General features: G+C 40.0%; 1 protein-coding gene across 1 annotated transcript; it reads right to left on the bottom strand.

Annotated features, from left to right (window-relative positions):
* Positions 1-4,704: 4,704 nt before the first annotated feature.
* On the bottom strand, positions 4,705-17,505 carry cog3 (component of oligomeric golgi complex 3). Its single transcript, XM_088416087.1, has 23 exons — positions 17,321-17,505; positions 17,003-17,149; positions 16,865-16,926; positions 15,546-15,711; positions 15,337-15,411; positions 15,138-15,230; positions 14,836-14,961; positions 14,680-14,760; positions 14,558-14,601; positions 14,357-14,483; positions 14,047-14,138; positions 12,590-12,729; positions 12,182-12,342; positions 11,959-12,067; positions 11,767-11,885; positions 9,811-9,900; positions 9,039-9,159; positions 8,666-8,754; positions 8,427-8,561; positions 7,960-8,035; positions 7,709-7,836; positions 5,581-5,679; positions 4,705-5,432 (listed from the first exon to the last, which is right to left on the bottom strand). The coding sequence occupies exons 1-23, from the start codon at positions 17,489-17,491 to the stop codon at positions 5,403-5,405; spliced, it is 2,481 nt and encodes an 826-aa protein (XP_088272213.1). The 5' UTR covers positions 17,492-17,505; the 3' UTR covers positions 4,705-5,402.
* Between the last annotated feature and the right edge of the window lie 491 nt (positions 17,506-17,996).

Genomic DNA, 17,996 nt, shown 5'->3' with positions numbered 1-17,996 from the left:
AACAAATTAATAGGGCAAGTAAGAGGTAACAAATATCATATTTACACAATAAAGAGAATAATTTTTAATTGAAAACTATCAAGTAGTTGGTCAATTAGCCGGAGAATGCAAGCAGATTAGATCTGCAGCTTTAACACAAGACTTCATCGGGCAAAATATATCTTCTCTTTGGCATTTGGGTCATGCGAGTATTTAAAAAGAATTCAGGAGGGCCTGGAAGCTACCTGGCTTCTATTCCTAGCAGAAGTAAGGCAAGTAAATTCTCCTGATGCGTGTGAATGTGATTATATGTGCAAAGAGCTTTGAGTGGTCGGAACACAGGGAAAAGACCAGTGGGATCTGTCATCTCTCATCAACGTGAAGCTTTACTATTTTCGCTGAACGGTAGAGCAGCTTTTCCATGAAATAAAGCGTCACGGCTCAGAAATGCAAGATATAGCGAGAAAACGACGTGAAATATGGCCGACGTACTCACAATGACAAATTAATAGCGCGCTGAGCGTTCATGTTGCGTTAGATGGTTTTCATGCATTCGCAAAAGTAAAAGAATGTCATAAAAAGCAAAAGTTTGTTGAGTTTCTGGTCCTCTGAGCATTCACGGAGAGGCGAGTAATGATACACTATGTACAGTATATCCTTCTAAAATGAGGTGCAGGATTATTAGTCTCTCAGGGAGAAACTTATAATAAAAATGGTATAGCGCTTGAAATATCGCCGTTAGATGTGTTCACGTCGAAGCTCAAAGAGAGAAAAATAATAACATTCACCTTTGATTGACAGATCGGCAGAGGTAGGTTCTTCGTTATTACCTAATTATTAATGTGCTTTTCGTGGCGTACCAATGAGAAGTTCAAATCTGATAAGGATTAAGCTGCATTAATAAAAAAAAAAGTTCAAATCCTGCATCAAGACATATTTTCAGAGATAAAAACTAAGAATTTTACAGCATATTTAAAGAATAAACTTGCATTTTCTTCCACAGGAAAATATGGTAACATGAAAAAGTATCTGATCCTTGAACTTTCTCAAATTTAAGCATGAAATATGATGTCATCTTTTCCAAAATCACACAGATCTAAGAATAATGCCTGCTTTATCAAAATAATTAATAGCATGTTTTGTTTTTCAAGTAATCTAACTCAGGTTGTCCAATGACAGGGGAGTCGATCAAAGCGTCTCTGTCCACTATAAATGCACGTCTGGTAAGCATTATGTCTTGATGAAAATAATCATCTGAAGTGCATCATGCATAATAAAAGTCACTTAACAGTGCATCATGCATAATAAAAGTCACTTAACAGGGAAAGTCAGGGCAAAGATTCGCTGTCCTTCCTGTGTGGAGTTTACATGTTCTCCCTGTGCCCACAAGGGTTTTCTCCAGGTACTCCAGTTTCCTCCAAAATTCCCAAAAGTATGCATGGTAGGTATACTGGACACTACATTTGTCCTTTGGTGTGTTTGGGAGTGTGAATGTTGTTTGGCTATCTGTGCTCTGTGATTGGCTGGCCAAGGGTAGGCTCCAACGCGCCTGCAACTCTAGTGATGATAAGTGGCTAATAAAATAGAGGAATGGAATATGAATTAAGCAGCAAAATTTTAACCCATCTTAGGGGGCAGCCATTTTGCCATCTGATGTCCTCTAAAAATGACATCATAGTTGCTTAGGGTAAGGTAACAACCAATCGCGGCTTAGTTTGATCGAACCCAGGATGTGGGCGAGCCCTGATTGGCCGTTACCTGAAACCAGAAATACTGTGATCTCATTTTTAGGTGATATAGCTGTGTTGTAAGTGTGGAAACACTTCCATCCAATGGTCATAGTTATCACTACTGTGTTCAATTGGCTTATATTAGGTAAGCAAGGGTGATGGTTCCTCTCCATAAAAAATGTATTTGACCAGAATTTTATGTTTTTTTTTATTGTAACTATTTTAAAAGACGATAATTCTCATCCACAGCAATGAATGAGTTAAAAGCAAGTGGATTTTGCTGCTTAATTCATATTCCACAAACACATTATTAATCAAATCGCCATGTTAAGACTAGCGGGGGTGTATAGGACATACGACAATAAAGAAAATTTTGGGGTTGACTCCCCCTTACTTCTGCAATTTGTTAAAACGTGAACCTTGCGCTATGGCCTACATAATTCTGCTCATTAGAACACTGGCATTGAAACAGGAGATCAGAACATTCACAGAGGTTTCCCTCATTAATTAATTTCAAATTACTTGGCCATTCATTTTCCCACCATCACACAAGGACATTTAGTCAGAAGCACTTCCTTAGACGCTACATCCTACTTGCCGCGGGAAGTCATGAAGACAGCTATTGTGTGTGAGCGTACGTGTCTTTATACACTCTTATCTCATGGCCATGCATTAATTAGCTATGATAAGGAGCTAATCAAGCGTGGGAAAGATGTGTATCTTGAGCCACAAATGAAACAAGGATTTTTTTTTTTTAATGATGGGTGACCATAAGGGCTAAAGCTTTAAAAAATGATGGAAATTCTAATAGTAGGTCATCTAATATGCTAACTGTAAAAGTAATTGGCAGATTGGCATCTACAGAGATAAATAAAATGACTATGAAAGGGTTCAGTAGTGCTTTTAAAATACATGTGTTAATGAGACAACTGTCACTTGATGATTGTTTACATTTTAACCCAAGGCTTGTCAGCATAGATTAGCCGCTTTATGGATGATTTTACTCTTATGACTAACACTGTGCTGCTTATTTTTAGACCGCAATTAGGCAGACATAAAAGAGTTATAGCGACAAGTATGTGGGCTTTGTTGTTTTGTAATTTTAATAGAAACCAAAATAGTCCAGTGCATGGGGAAACATCTTGCATTTAGTGTAATTTAACATCCATTCTTATCATAAGGATGTTAAAACCTTTTTTTTAGCTGTTTTAATGGCTAATTTTGAAGGATGATTGCCTGCTGGTAACATCATGCCTTTCGACTTGTATCGTGAATTAATTTAATGAACGCTCGTTTGGTTACTGCATGCTTGCTAATTGGCGAGACATTGTCCTCTTTTATTAGTATTCCCAAAGTGATTCTTTGCTCGAGAATTAAAATGATGATTAGAGAGTTTTCCTTTCCCTACATCACAATTCTGTTTTACTTGGCCTTGTCATTCATCATAATTTAAAAAGTGATATTAATTGAAGGCCGCTTTGAAACTATTCTGTCAGAAAAACAAATTGACAATTGCCACCTGACAGGAGAAAACACATTTTTCTTATGCGGGCTGCATTTCATTTGGCCATCTCGCAACAGTGTAATTGTTAGGCAGCCGAAAGCCTCTGTGTGACCAAATTAGTTCCAGAATTTGGAATAAAAGACAAATATGTCTATCTCCCAAGCAACAATTGCAGAGGCAGTGTTCAAAAATTGGAAAGGCTATGTAAATTCTCAGCCAACGTCCTGTCCGAGGATCTTCTCATTTGAGCGTGATTGACAGAACATTTCAACAGCGCTGTAATAGTGATTGCGATTTCCTCCGAAATTGAACGCATGCCGAGAAGGAACCAAAATAAAAAAAAATATGGGTTAATACATCAAAGCGCTTCAAAGCTACCCCTCGACATGATGTAAATATGCCCCAGAGGTGTTGTTCTGCGGTATGGGGGATGACATCTGAGCAATGTGATTGGAAGCTTGAGAAGATCATATTCCCGAGCACCCAATCATTATCAATTGTACATGTGCCCTTGATCAGTCAGACCATGTGGAAAAAGTCAAAAATTAGTTTTAATGGGGCATAAAATACTGTATCTTCTGCATGGTTAGTGTTTAGCATGCCTGAATTTTTTTTTACAATCGATCAAACTCTTATTGTTATTCCCTGAATACATCAAAGCAATCGGAGGCAAATAGCTGTGCTCATAAGTACCCTCGAGCTTTGCACTTATGAGCGCAACGTTGTGTCTGTCAACTAGTGGTGAACAAACATTTGATTTGCTGATACCTCCAGGAACCCTGTAGATGAATACTGACGTATACAATTGTGCTCACACGTACCACAAGGATATGTAATTTTGAGCAGATTTTAAGAGCCATTTTTTACATCATTGGGAAATCATCACTATTCTGACAGTCTCTCTCTCATTTGACCTTCATGTGCAAAACGTGAGTTTTTTTTTTCTTAGTTTGATTTAGCCCGTTGCTAAGAGCCAAGCAGCATATTTTGTTATTTAGAATGCATGATGAGGTGCCAGAAAAGTATGAAAAGAACTTGCGAGAACATCCGGAATCTCAGCACTGTGGAGCAGCCGTGCTAACCACTAACGCGCCGTGCTGCTTGTAAATGGTAATGTGAGCCTACATGGCCCTACCAATAACATTTTTGCCAATAATAAGCACGCATACCTGAGCTTTACATTTTTAGATAGTTGTGCATTTTCAGTGCAGGCAAAAGGCCAAATAAATTATTGATTTGTTACATCATGTTGATATGTCAACGAAATTGAAAGTGTCACTCTGCAAAGACCTGACAGGCTTCAGTGGAGACGCGTGCAGAGCTCAACGTCCCGCTTCAGACTATCCAGTCCCTTTGCACGGATTCCAAACTGTCAGTCCGGAGAAGGTCACGGCACAGGTGCAAAGACTGTAACATCGTGTTTGACAAGTAGGCTCCCCTAAAGGGCAGAGTCTCATTAGCCACATAATAGGTCACAGAATCACATTCGAGTTAGACAAACCAGATCAAAAAGTTTTAATCAGAAGGTCCATAAATAACATAACTGTACACATACGTGTCCCTCCATACATTATTTCTCAATTATTATTATTCAGAGGCTAAGGTTAAAAAAAATCAAGTATAAAACATAGTATTTGTCCTTTGTACATCCTTACAACAGATAACTATTATCACAAACCTGAGCATTTGGTCGCACAGGCAGAAGAGTTGGAGTATACATTGGAAGCGCTGTGCTAAAATATGCAAATAAAAGGTTTTGCAGCGTTTTTCTTGTTATCCTCCCAATGGCCATCAAGGGAATCGGAAGGCGAGCTGCCTTACTGGCCGTTAGCTAAATGACTGATCAACAGCCCTCCAGCTCCCCTGCTAACACACCCAAAGAGCCCTCGTCTGAACACTCCACTAGATTCATCCTGCTGGCTCCGCACCATGGCTGCTTGCAAGTACGCTTCATCCTTTACCATTTGCTGTTAAGTGAGATGCGGCTCGGTTCTTTTACACCTCCGTGTTTTAAACAAAAGCACAAAAAAAAAAAAAAGAGCGTTCTTGACTCGCGCCGCATGGCTCAGCGCACCGCCGGCTGCATCTTTGGCTCTACTGGGCTGTGTCGGATCCGAGTGCGGCTCCAGTCGCCCCCTCACAGTCCCGCGGCTCAATGTGCGACATCACAAGCTGAAGACTTCTGATCATTACTTATTCACAGACAGCAGCAGGTTAATCTGGGAAAAGAAAAAAGGCTTGTTTGTGTAGCCTATTTAAAGGCGGCTGCGAGTCAACCTGCTCTCAGCACAAATGAGAGTTGCAGTTGCATTATTAAACACGTCTGGTGCGGGTTGCGGGTTCTCTCCGGTTCACAGTGGTGCGTACCTGCTCCATAGACGGACAGGCAATGATTTGGAGGTCCTCCCCGCTGTATTCCTCTTGTAGCAAAGTGTGCAGCTTTTGGAATACCTGCTGGATATTATTCTGTACACAAAAAATACATCACAAAAACATGAAACGTTCATACAGACAAATGTATTAAGATGTCCGAATATCAAACCTATAAGAATTTTATGTGTGGTACAGTATAGGGATGAAGACTCCCGCACTGATATGAGCACGTATTGGCCGCTCATTCTATTTTTTTTTTTCCAGTATACTGCCACTCAACCAAATGTACATGTATAAAATAATATTCAACAAAAGAACATCATGTTTTGCAAGATGTTGATCAGTGGCGGTTTGAAGACGATTGTGAGAACGACCTCGGAGAATTTTTAAGGGGAATGAGGAATTTTGCTTAAATTGATGACAGTAATAAGATTGAAGGAAAAAAAGATGCACAATGAGATGAGAATGTTTTGTCCTGATCTAACCTCGTCTCCCGTGTCCGGTATCATTCAAAAAAGGGAAAAAAAAAAAGTTCATTCAAAAAAGACAGGAAACATGTACCTACTACCCGGAACAGACCATCTTTTAACCATCAATGATCAAATCAGAGTTGCCCAAACCTTTCATCCGCCCATTCCCATTGGAACGAAAAATAACTTAAAAATAAAACCTTACCGAATAACATGATAAAAATGCAATTGCTTTAGGGTGCTTTTATTTTTAGATTGGCTCTCAGAATGGATGGTGAGTGTGAGACTGCTTGCGTCTTGTGCGTGACTGCTCGCTTGACGTCTTCAATATTTTTCTCGATCAAATCTTTATAGTCATTACATATTTCCTAACAAATCAACGCAGTGGAATCCTGAAATCATATTTAATAATTACCGTAACTCATTAAGTACCGTAATTTCCGCACTACAAGGCGCACCGGATTATAAGGCGCACCCTCAATTAATGACACATTATAAAACTTTTTCCATATATAAGGCGCACCGGATTAGAAGGCGCACCCTCAATTAATGATATATTTTAAAACTTTTTCTATCACAATATAGTAATATGCAAAGTAATAACAATAATAACTCAAACATTAACTCTAAACTCTCAATAGCATAATAACTCAATGTCAATATTACCAACGTTGTTCAACTGTAAACACACAAATGAAACAGGTCAAGCTTACTTTATCAGTTCATTAAGGCGCACCTGATTATAAGGCGCACCATCAGCTTTTTTTTTTTTTTTAAGTAAAAGGCTTTTAGGTGCGCCTTATAGTGCGGAAAATACGGTAATTATGGATGTTAAAAAGCCTGCTAGTTAATTACACCATCATTGTATGCTACCGGGCAATTCTTCGGCGTTAGCGGCTGGCATCTAGCGCTAATGCGATTCGGACCACAGTGTCTCACAGCCCAAAATCTCATCTCACTCATCTTATCATCGAGGATAATATCAATCAAAACTACCAGCAGCAGTGATAGAGAGCCAATTTTAATATCCTCGTCACAACGGGTCATGCAAAATGAAAAGCTTAGGTATTATATTTTTATTTCTTGTTTTTCAGTGATATGGACATACCCTACTTTGTAATTCACTCTCCACCTTTACAGCAGATTAGCCTTAATTTGAAGCCTTTTATTAACTATATGGTCAATGTGTACAATTTTTCACTTAAAATTGAAAAATAAACAAGGTTCTATTAATCTTTTTTTTTTTTTTGCTGAGCCAAAAAATGATCCAATCTGTGACTCAAATCTGTGTTCTGATCCGAACCGTAAGTTTTTTGATCCATTGCACCCCTACCCCCTCCTGACCTTTAAACGTAAGTTACCTAAGTTACATCAGGGCCTGTATAATTATAAAAGAATATGCTCCCATTAATCATATTATGACTCCGGCAGTGAACTATACACCTGAAGAGCAAGGCTCCATCTTTGCCAAACTCATTAGCGGCTCCTTTCACGACAGTATTTACAGCAGTGCGACTAATGTGATTAACTGAAATATGCTAATGTTCCGCCGCGAATGAGTTCAAGCCGACTCTATCTCCGAATATAACATTCTTTTAAATGGCGGATGATTAAAGTTAAAAAGGGAGCGCCTGCTGTTTTGAGGCACGCACCCGCACAGGCTTGAAAAGGATGAACTCTGTGTCTCTGTTGGCCAAGTACAAGGACATGCTCTGCAGCGTGCTCGGCAGCTTGTTCTTCATCACCCGGTAGGTTGCCATCACTAGATCGTTGATCTTTGCTGAAAGGAGAGGGGAAATAAAATAAGGAAGAAAATACAGAGGTAGCCCGGAGGCTGCTCGGCGCAGGTTGAGACAAGGCGCGGCGAGATGCCGGTGGCCTTTCCCCGAGCCCGTGAACCTACCGGGCTGAGCCCACGGCTGCTTCGACAGCGTGTAGGCGGGGCCGCCCTGGATGGCCGTGTTTTTTAGCGCGGCTACCTGTGTCCATAGTAAACAATTGTTAGTGACAGCCGTGGAAAGAAGAACAATAGCGCAAATCGCCTGCACCGAGTCAAATGGATTATCTCCACAACAGAGGCTATTTTGTTAGCTTGACAATTGAACAATTGGTGCTGTTTGTAAAAACAGAGGACAATGGAAATTAGTTGGGCAGGGGAAAGAAAAGGTGGGCTGCAAATGATTTGGGGAGCATTGTGTTTAAAGAAAACAACGGGGGAACATCACCAGGACACATCTGTGCTGAAGGGAAGAAATTTGTCTGCAGCGGAGTCAGATAGGTGTCAGTCCAAATGGATTGCAATAAAGTTAAAAGCTGAGAGCTGAAGGTCAGGACGTGCCGTCTCCGCCTGGGGCCACGTCTGGCGGTTACCTTGGTGAGAAACTCCTCAAGGTTCCCCGTGAAGATCTGAGTCTGCTGCTGAATGAACTGCTCGCAGCTGAACTTCAGGTGTCGGTCCACATCCTTCTTGGAGTCGATGTAGTGCTCCTTTATCTCAGGGGTTCCCTGCGGAGCATAGAAAGTGATGCTTTCAAGCACGGACTCCCTTAGGAGACAGTCAATGGCATGTTGAATTAAAGGAAGGACAAAAGGGGGATATAAATAAAAACCTCCAACAGGAATTCGAGAATGGCGTTGTGACTGTTAAGCCGGAAGAATTTGGGAACAGCCTTCGGGTTCAGGATTTTGAAGGCAGCATCTTGACAAAGAGCAGAGATGGGAAAATAAATAAATAAATCGGGATGCAGCATCGGAGTGCCCTCTAGTGGCCAAAACCAAATATGACCTTGAATGAAGGTGGTGGGAGGGGCAAACGTGCCCCCATAGAAGCAGCAGTTAGCGTACATTAAGGTGTTGGATGACACTGTAATTTTCGAATTAATTGTTGCCACCGGTGCATGTGATAGGCACAAGTTGCTTAATGAGCATAGGAATGTAATGACGGGCTTTATGGAGCTGAACACCAACGTTTAATTATCTTACCTCGCGTTTTCTTCAGGTCCAGCGAGATCTCCTTGATGGCAAAATCGGTGTGAAATGGAGCAATCTGTTCACGCATGATCAGCAGGTGCTTGATCAGGAAAAGCTGCCCGTCTATTTGTGTCTGCGGGAGATGAGACAGAGAGACAGAGACAGAGAGACAGAGAGAGAGAGAGAAAAAGAGAGAGGGAGAAAGAGCACAGTCGTGAAAAATGCCAAACATAAAAAGCATCGTCTGACTTTCCAGGCAGGCGAGAACATGGAGAGCCCAAGCAGGCTCGGTGATAAGGAAATTCGGCTAATTAATAACTTCTGCATAACCAGAGCTGGAAAGGGATAAGATTCTGCGGGGAGGGAGGGGGGACATCTGAGGCCATTTATTGCTCAGCTCGTTATTAAAGATTGGGGGGTGAAAATAAGAGGCGCGGGGAGGACACTCGTCATCCGAAATTGATGTTGCCGCATTAATCCTAAATGGTAGGTTGAAACGGGCCAGTCAGCGTAGATATTAACAGCAAATTTGAAGGTGAGAGCGGCCCATAAATAAGAGGACGCTTGGCTGAACAGTCTGCGGAGCATAATAACGCCGCCATTACAATAAACTTTAAATGACATCCCAGCTGCTTTAGTTAAGTACCCCATTGCCGCAGGAAGTTCTAATGAAATAGAATTAGGAAGGGGGGGCGGCATCCAAAAAACAGGCGCTGTTTTTATACTAATACAAAAATGGCTGGGAAAGTACAAAACTTCTCTTGAGCGAATGAATGTGCCAAACCTTGTTCTTAAGGATGCTATCGGAGGCACTCAGCAGGGACTGGATGCAGGCAGATAAGGCTTCTTGAGATAAACCCTGGAAGACGGCTCTCTGGAAAAGGCAATATAATGGGGATGGGAATTAGGAAGAAAAAACAAAAGATCTGGGGATATCCTATCCACAGATGCTCATGGCTCATCATTTCCCAGAGAAAGCCTGGAGGCGGAAAGCAGTACAACTCCCAGCATTATAAATGTCTGATATATATTAAAAAAAATAAATAATCGTAATAAATGCACTAAAAAAAAGCCCGATTTTCCCTCAATCAAAGCCTTTTTTAAATCTAGGTGTTTTGAAGTATTCTTGCAATCCACTGTGGGTGCATTCTAATGTACAGTAAATCATCATTATATCTTATAATATTTATGAATTGCCTCGGCTTGAAAATTGCCTTTGTAATGGTAATATCTGGAGTCCTATTAATTCTTGGCCAAATTAGCAAGACAATTAAATTGGCCAATTACAGCCCTTCAACCATCCGATATTTGCCGATTACTCAAACTTTTTACTCGTATGTACTCTAACCCAAGTTGAACGGGTGACATTATTTATTACACATAAATTTATAGGATATCGTTAAATGTATCTCATGAAATTCTGTGGTCACTCAAAACAAAGAAACTCCGTATTTTTTTTTTCAGCAATGATGAGGTGAGCAATGCAAGAAAGTTGTGCAAGGAATCTGAGCTGGATGTTACGACTTTACACACAACCTAAAATAAAAATTTGTTAAACACAAACATTGAGCAATATAAATAAAAAAAAATTGTGTTAAATGAGAAAAATATAATTTTATCGATTTTAATTTTTGGGACCATAAATCTGCAATCTGTATTCCCACCCTAACCAAAAAAACATGGTCAGGCATAAGTAAAATCATAGACTTCATGTTCAAATACTTTGTGTATTCTGTGTATGCACATCAAGGGGCCTGATTTACTTTACAGTTAGCAAAATGCACTAACGTGGTCAAACTCGATTGCACAAAAAAATTACAACCCAGGATTGTATCCACGGCACAGACAAATTTATTGCTGAGTTGATTAGCGCCTTCTGGGACGATGATATGCGAACTGATTGACAGCAATATGTGTGACAGATATTTTAAATACTGCATCAAGGCAGCAGTTAAGCAGGACGCACAGCAGTGCTACAAAATGAGAGGTGGCATGGAGAACTTTATTCCTCATGTAAACATCTTTAAAATGTCAGAAGCAAAAACTTTAAATGTGCATGGAAATGTATTTATTATTTAGCAACACCATTTTGTATATTCTGGAAGAATGATTTAAGGCAGAGGTTTGATTAGCAGGAGGCTAATAAATTATTAATTATCATTTGAATAGTATTGCTTGCTCAGATCTCTTCAAATATTGAATAATACAAATGACAAATAAACATTTTTTCTGCAGATATTGTATCAATGTCAGTCTCAGCCAGTACTCTAGGCTGCTATACTGTTATTGTAGCAAAAATGACTAAGTTGTATGAGGATACCTCTATCAAGTACCACTAGTCTCACGCCTTAAGATTCATTGATTAAGGCTGCCAGTCACAAGAAGGAGTCATGCCGCATTCCCCAATGACAAACACCTTTCAAACGTATTTCAGCACACAATAAGAAACTGGTGCTGGCCTCATCGAGAGCAGTTTTTCAGGCAAACCATTCTAAGTTTATGATACAACATTATGTAAGATGAACAGTTGAACTCAACTCTGGATAGGTTTAATCAACCAAAACATGGGTGGCTGATCTGGATGATCAGTGTAAATCAGGCCCACAGGGGCAAGAGAACACAAGGAACCAAAAGATAAGACAGCAATGTTATTTTAGAAGCTCAAAGATCTATTGAGACATCTGCCAGGCCTTCCAGGAAATGGAGAGCATTTCTTCGATTGTGCCCACAGGGTACTCACGTCTATACATCTGTACAGCTTGGACAGGCAGACCAGCGTCCGTCTAACCGTGGGGTACCACATGCCGTGCAAATCAGCAGGAGAAACAGAAGCCTGCAGACGGGACGCCTCTGGTTTTCCTGATGTAAAAGTGGAAAAAGGTCAGACGTGTGACGACAACGCCAAGTGTTGAATCAATGCATCAACGCAAACCGGCGTTAGAGTTTCTTCTCTCGTCTGAATCCTCCAGCTGGACGTCGGAAAAGACGTTCGCTTGGGATGTTTGCTTCATCTGCTCTTCCTTCAAACTCTGAGCGATTCTCTGGTGAAAAGGACAGGACACAAAGGAGTGACAGGATGCTAAATACTTAAGAAGCATAGAGTGTTCCGAGCACAATTTACAACCCGAGAGTGATTGCTTCTTGTCTGGCCTCACCTCCATCATCTCTAGTTTTTCGGGATAGGCCAGATCCCCCGGGGCAGGCTTGTAGCCCGTGATGTCCGTCTGGATGTAAATATGCGTCCTGTAGACGAGTCGCTCCTGCACATCCTCTAGCATCTGCTTGACCACAGCGTCAAAGGCGCCCAGCTGGCCAGCTATTACAGAACACAATGCAGGTGCGGCTCAAATTACAATCTCAAAAGAAACCTCATTTGCTTTAGCGGTTGGATTTAAAAAGTAAAAAACAAATATTATATGGACTCACTACACACAAAGTGAAAGCATTAATGATTTGTTCTAATTTTGATTATGGTAGATTATAGCTAGAGCGGCTTGATGGTGCAGCGCAACGCGCCAGCCTCGCAGTTCAGGGACTCGAGTTCAAGATAAACTTCCACCCACCGTTGTGGTGAACGTGGTCTTCCAGCATTTCGGTCTTCAGGATGCCACAGAGCTCCGACAGAGTTTCCAAATGGATCACATGGATGATTAGAGGGCGCAAAACGTCGTATAAAGACAAACACAGCTTCTCCAGCAGCTCACTGTCAAATATTAAAACACCACTTTACATTAAGTCTGAATTCATACTCAGAGCCACAGTATTAAAAGAAATTTGAATCACGTCCCTGTTTTTTTTAAAATACCGCTTCTATAGTCAACAAAGTATGTTGCGTATTTTCCCCTTCTGTGACAGCTTCACAAAAGGACATGACCATGTATAATGCTTAATAACACTACAACACTAAAATCTATTGCAGCAACGTGTTCAAACCAATTAAAGAATGTATTTTATAGCACATTAGCACAGCAGAGTAAAGATGCAAACAATGCAGAAAAAAAAATCTAAAACTCCACTTAGTCTAGGAACAAAATAGAGATTGCAATGGTACATGGTTGATCAGTGAATCACTTTTACACAATGCAACATTAGCGAAGAAAGACTTGAGTGCTCAATGTCACTTCTAAGCAGTAGCTTCACATTAAGTCACAAATTTGAGAAAACTACCATTTCGGAAAAGAAACTAGTCTATTGCTGAAATTAACAATTTAAAACAGATAATGTTACACAATCTATCTTCTGGAGTTCCTGAATAAAGTACCTCTAGAGATTTATTATAAACGTAGTTTCAAAGTTTAATTAATCAGTGATGGGTGGCAGAGCACTCTGCTTTAAGTCTTTCTTTTTCAGTCCTCAAAAGCTTTTTGCTAGTTAGAGGATGTCTAAAAAATATTAAGGCGGTATATAATTGAAAAAAGGATGAGAACCACTGCTTTGGCCATTATAAGTCACTATTTCATTGTCATTTTCCAAATTTCAAAATGTCTACAATGGAGGCATTATTTATATTTTTCTAGTCCCCAGTTTCATGTTTATGATTTCTACCATTTACAGCAGGCTAACTGTTGTTGCAACAGCATCCCAAGAATGAGTAGTCTGTTTATAATATCACCTAATCATAATGTCTTTCAACGTGAGAGAATGTGTGGTAATTCAGGTGCCAACTGAATATAAGATGGGGATCTTTGTGGTAGCCCAGCATTTATGTGCGGTATACAAAATATGGCATTCTTTTTCACTCAACTACACAACTGCAATCATTTTATTGTTTGGTGTAAAACTATGCTATTGCTTAATTTGGCATTACCTTTGTACCTAAGGATGATTATGGCATTTTATGACCTTTAAAAATTAATTTAAAAAAAAAAAAAAAAAAGCTGTCTTCTCAAGATGATATTGATCAGCACAAAATGACTTGATTGACCCTGATCTCTGATCTGGACATCTCTAATTCCATTGTATTTTAAAGCAGAATAAAATGTGTGGCAAGAAACAAAGATAAAAGGGTGGCTCTTCTCACTCTAGTTTTGGTGTAGGCTTGGAGAAGAACTCATTGTAAAGCTGATGCTCATCCTGGCACACATGAACCATGAACGCACAGCCACTGCGGACCTGCAAAAAAAAAAAAAAAAAAGGTCCATTTGAGACACACAGCAACATTCGCGATGACACAAATGTCAACAGGTCGAAGCCATTCATCATGCGCGCCAATTCATCGAGACGGCGGGAAATATGCTAGGGTCTAAGCCTCGTTGCTTTCTCGTCTGATGTGAAATGTCATGCGACTGCTTTTAGGAAGGGCAGCTGTGCTTTGAGCTGGGTGGCCTCACCAGGGCACAGTGGTCTTTGCTGTTCTGCTGGGACAAATCTGTGATGGTGGAAGTAATGCTAGGAGTGAGGAGCTGCTCTCTCTGGTCCAGGTAACACTGGTGGATTTCATCCAACAAGTGATGGTATCTGTGGGAAGAAGTGGAACGTTTAGGGTCACATGGTCACGTGTGAATCTACATTTAAATATGAACAGCACTCACTCTGGAATCTTGGCCGCCCGCTGTTCTATCTGTTCTATCAGCGACTGGAAGCAAAATAATTGACAGTTCTGGCCAATGCTAATATGTAATTACCTAAAAAAAAACGAAAAAAGAAAACTTACTCGAACTTTGGGCGCAGCTGCTCTAAATCTGACATAGTAAAGTGTGAAGGCATTGTCGGCGTTTGGCAAACCCATTGGATCCTGGACAACAAGCAGAGAAATTATTTTATACATTGGAACAAAATTAACATATAAACACACTTGACTGACTCTTACCCTTTTTGTTAAAGCGCTTGAGAGGTTCTGCATTGTGTTTACAATATGGACCTTCATGAAGTGCATGGCTTTGGAGAGACACTGTTTAAACTTGGCCATGTAAACAGGGTAGTCTTTAAAATTAGGCTAAAAACAACAACAAAAAACACCCAGAGGCCCAGATGGGTAAGTCAACTTCATTACAAACACATGCAATCGATATGGACTATGTCTTATTTCTAGGAGGAATTTGTGCTTGTCACCTATTATCTGAATCTTTTTTTTTAATGATGAGATGCGAACAAAAGTTATAAAGCGCTTACATGGGAAGAAACATAATCAATGCAGTCATCTAGTTTGGAAAGCATCGGTATAAAGCCTTCATTATTTACAGACAGAGTGGGTGAGTTCAGTTTCTGGGGGAAAAAAAAGAAAAGAAAATTAAGCATCAGGCTTCACTGACACAAACCTATTTGAAAAATAATCATATTTCAAAAAGAAAAAAAGAAAAACAAAGCCAACCGCATTTATGTGCTCCAGCTCATTAAAGTATGAGAGTTTCTGCTGTATGTTCTCCGCAAGGTCAACAAGCTCTGCCTGCATGGAATACAAAACAAAATATTTGAACCTCAAGTAGGCAGAGAAGTCAAGTATTGTAGAAAAAAAAAGACATTATTGTCCTTATTTCCACACTTTATATTACATAACGAATTGTTGGTTAATCTGCTTACTTGTTCTTTTAAAAGCTGTTCACAAGCCTCGTGTAAGGTGCCGGTCTTGTTGGACACAAACAGGTACTGTTTCTGCAGTGAATCCAGCTGCTCTAGGGCAGCATTGACATCTTTCAGAATGGCATCGCATTGCTCCTGGTAAAGGTACAGATCGTCTCGCGTTTGCCTGCAAATTTTTCCAAAAGACGTTCACAAAGGAAATCACAATATGTGTCTTTCTTACATCTATTAACCCATCCGTTTCGAGAGCGTTTGGTGGGCCACAAATGAGCTGGAGATGATCTCAGCGGACTATGGGAAGGATTATGGGTACTGGAATTGGAAGGCGGGGTGGCGGTGTGCCCCAAAATGTTGTCAAATTTTAACATTGAGATACCACAAGTATGTTGTGTTAACAAAACCTCTTTTTAATATGAAATAAAACTGTGGCTATCTAATATTTTGGTATTCAGAAAGCCAACTGAAAAATCTAACAGATAATTAAACATTCAGTAAAATTAAAAATATACTTTACATTTTCAGAACACAGATTTACGAAAAACAAAACCTCCTATCTGCAAATTATGTAAGAAAAGGTAAAAATATTTGGCGCTGTGTCAAGCAGTCAAGAGCAAAAATGACAAGCAAAATGGACAACTAGCGGATCTCAAATGAAGGTTCTGGGATACATGAACATTTAAATTATATTAAAAAGTACCATCCATGCAAATCCTTCAAAAATTATGAGTAAATTCTGTAAAACATATTATACCCCTAAAAAGAATGTCATATCCGCTATGCATAAACATAAACAACCGACATGGTCTATTTTATAATGCTTGGAGGATTGGGTTAAGCTTGGATTTGATTCCAATTCATTCATTCACTTCATAACATTTCATTTAGCCCATCTCCAGGACCAGATCCTTCTTCCCTATATCACGAGATGTATTACTGTACATCAATGCACTCAATTTTCTTGATTGAATAGTTCAATGACTGGGCCCACATATGATCTAGATGAAAAATCAGGTTAGATGCATGTGATGTTACAATGAGCAATTTTATCATCTACTATTCCTGAAAATAAAACAATCACCTGCAAGTAATCGCTGCAATACTAATTACAAAAAAAGACAGGCGTTTTCCCACTCGTCTTAAACTGTCAACAAGTTCAACACAAACATCACTACCAGAGTAAATATCCAACCATGACAATAAACATACATGTGCAGTTAAAAGTCTATTCCTCCAAACAATATTACCAATACACGATCGCATGATTGGACACGCCCAACCAAGCAGTGTGCATAGTATTAAAGCATTAAATATTGACACACCTGTACTTTGCACTCTCGTCCTGATCCATGTTCTCTTGTAACTTGGCAAAAAAGGCAAAAAACTGCAACACAAACAGGAGCATGTTGTGATACTCCCTTTGCATGCGTGCAGTGGCATTTAAAATGCTTTTAGGTCACCTGCTGTGCAGTTTCGATCCGATCATTGTCCATTTGGAGCATCTGGAAGCCTTTGAGGAGAACATCCTCTGTTGATTCGGGCACGGTGGCGGTGAAAGGAGACTCAAGAGCTCGAGATGAAAGGCTACCCAAGTCCTCGATGGGTAACTATACAGCCGAAGCACATGCTCATATTATGATTATTTTCTAAAAACTCGTGTTTACAGGGAAAATGCAACATCTCATTGATTACATGACTATAAAAGTGAGTTTGGTACACCTGAGAGTCCTGAGAAAGTCAGCTAGCATCGATGCTAGCGACCTAGCAAAATAGCTCACCTCGGAGGGGATAGCGAGCGTCTCGGCGGCGGCTCGGATCTCCAGCACTGAGTCCGTCTGCGTGGCCGTGAGAGGGGCAATGGAATCCGGGCGCCGGTCCCATAGCGACAGCTTCTCCCGTGTCTCTTTATCTGTCAAGTCGAGCAGGGACTGCTGCTCAGTGAACGCCATCGTCACTCGACAGTTTAAACGTCAGCAAGAGACAGGATCATACTTCCTGTTCCGGGATGCTAGTGGGCGGGACTTTATGAAGTAATGATGCGTGAGCAAAGAAAGTATTCGTTTCGTCTTTCATAAAATGTTAATTTTTTAAGTAATATATATTAAATTTGAAAATTATATCTGTACATTTAAATAAGATCAAGCCTTTCAAAAAATATTTTACAGTGTCTAATTTAAATTATAGTCACACGTATGCTACACATGCAAAGGCTATGTTTCCGATTCCATGACTACACATGGATTTTTAAATTTTTATGCGACATAGTTTATTCATCAGTCAAGAAAACAAATTTTCGAACACCACTCGAGCCCCTTTAATGACGTCACACAACGTGTATCCTTGTAACTATGATAATGTTAGATAATGCTGGTGGGCCTTTCATTATCGATGTTGAGCAAATAAATTGCAGCAGTAACATCGGATTGTTGTAAAATATGAGCATTTTACCTGAAT

Source organism: Hippichthys cyanospilos, chromosome 5 (assembly GCF_059441005.1).
Source record: "Hippichthys cyanospilos isolate Australia breed blue-spotted pipefish chromosome 5, RoL_Hcya_1.0, whole genome shotgun sequence".
In the NCBI taxonomy this organism is placed as follows: domain Eukaryota; kingdom Metazoa; phylum Chordata; class Actinopteri; order Syngnathiformes; family Syngnathidae; genus Hippichthys; species Hippichthys cyanospilos.
This window is presented reverse-complemented; position numbering and strand designations above follow the sequence as displayed.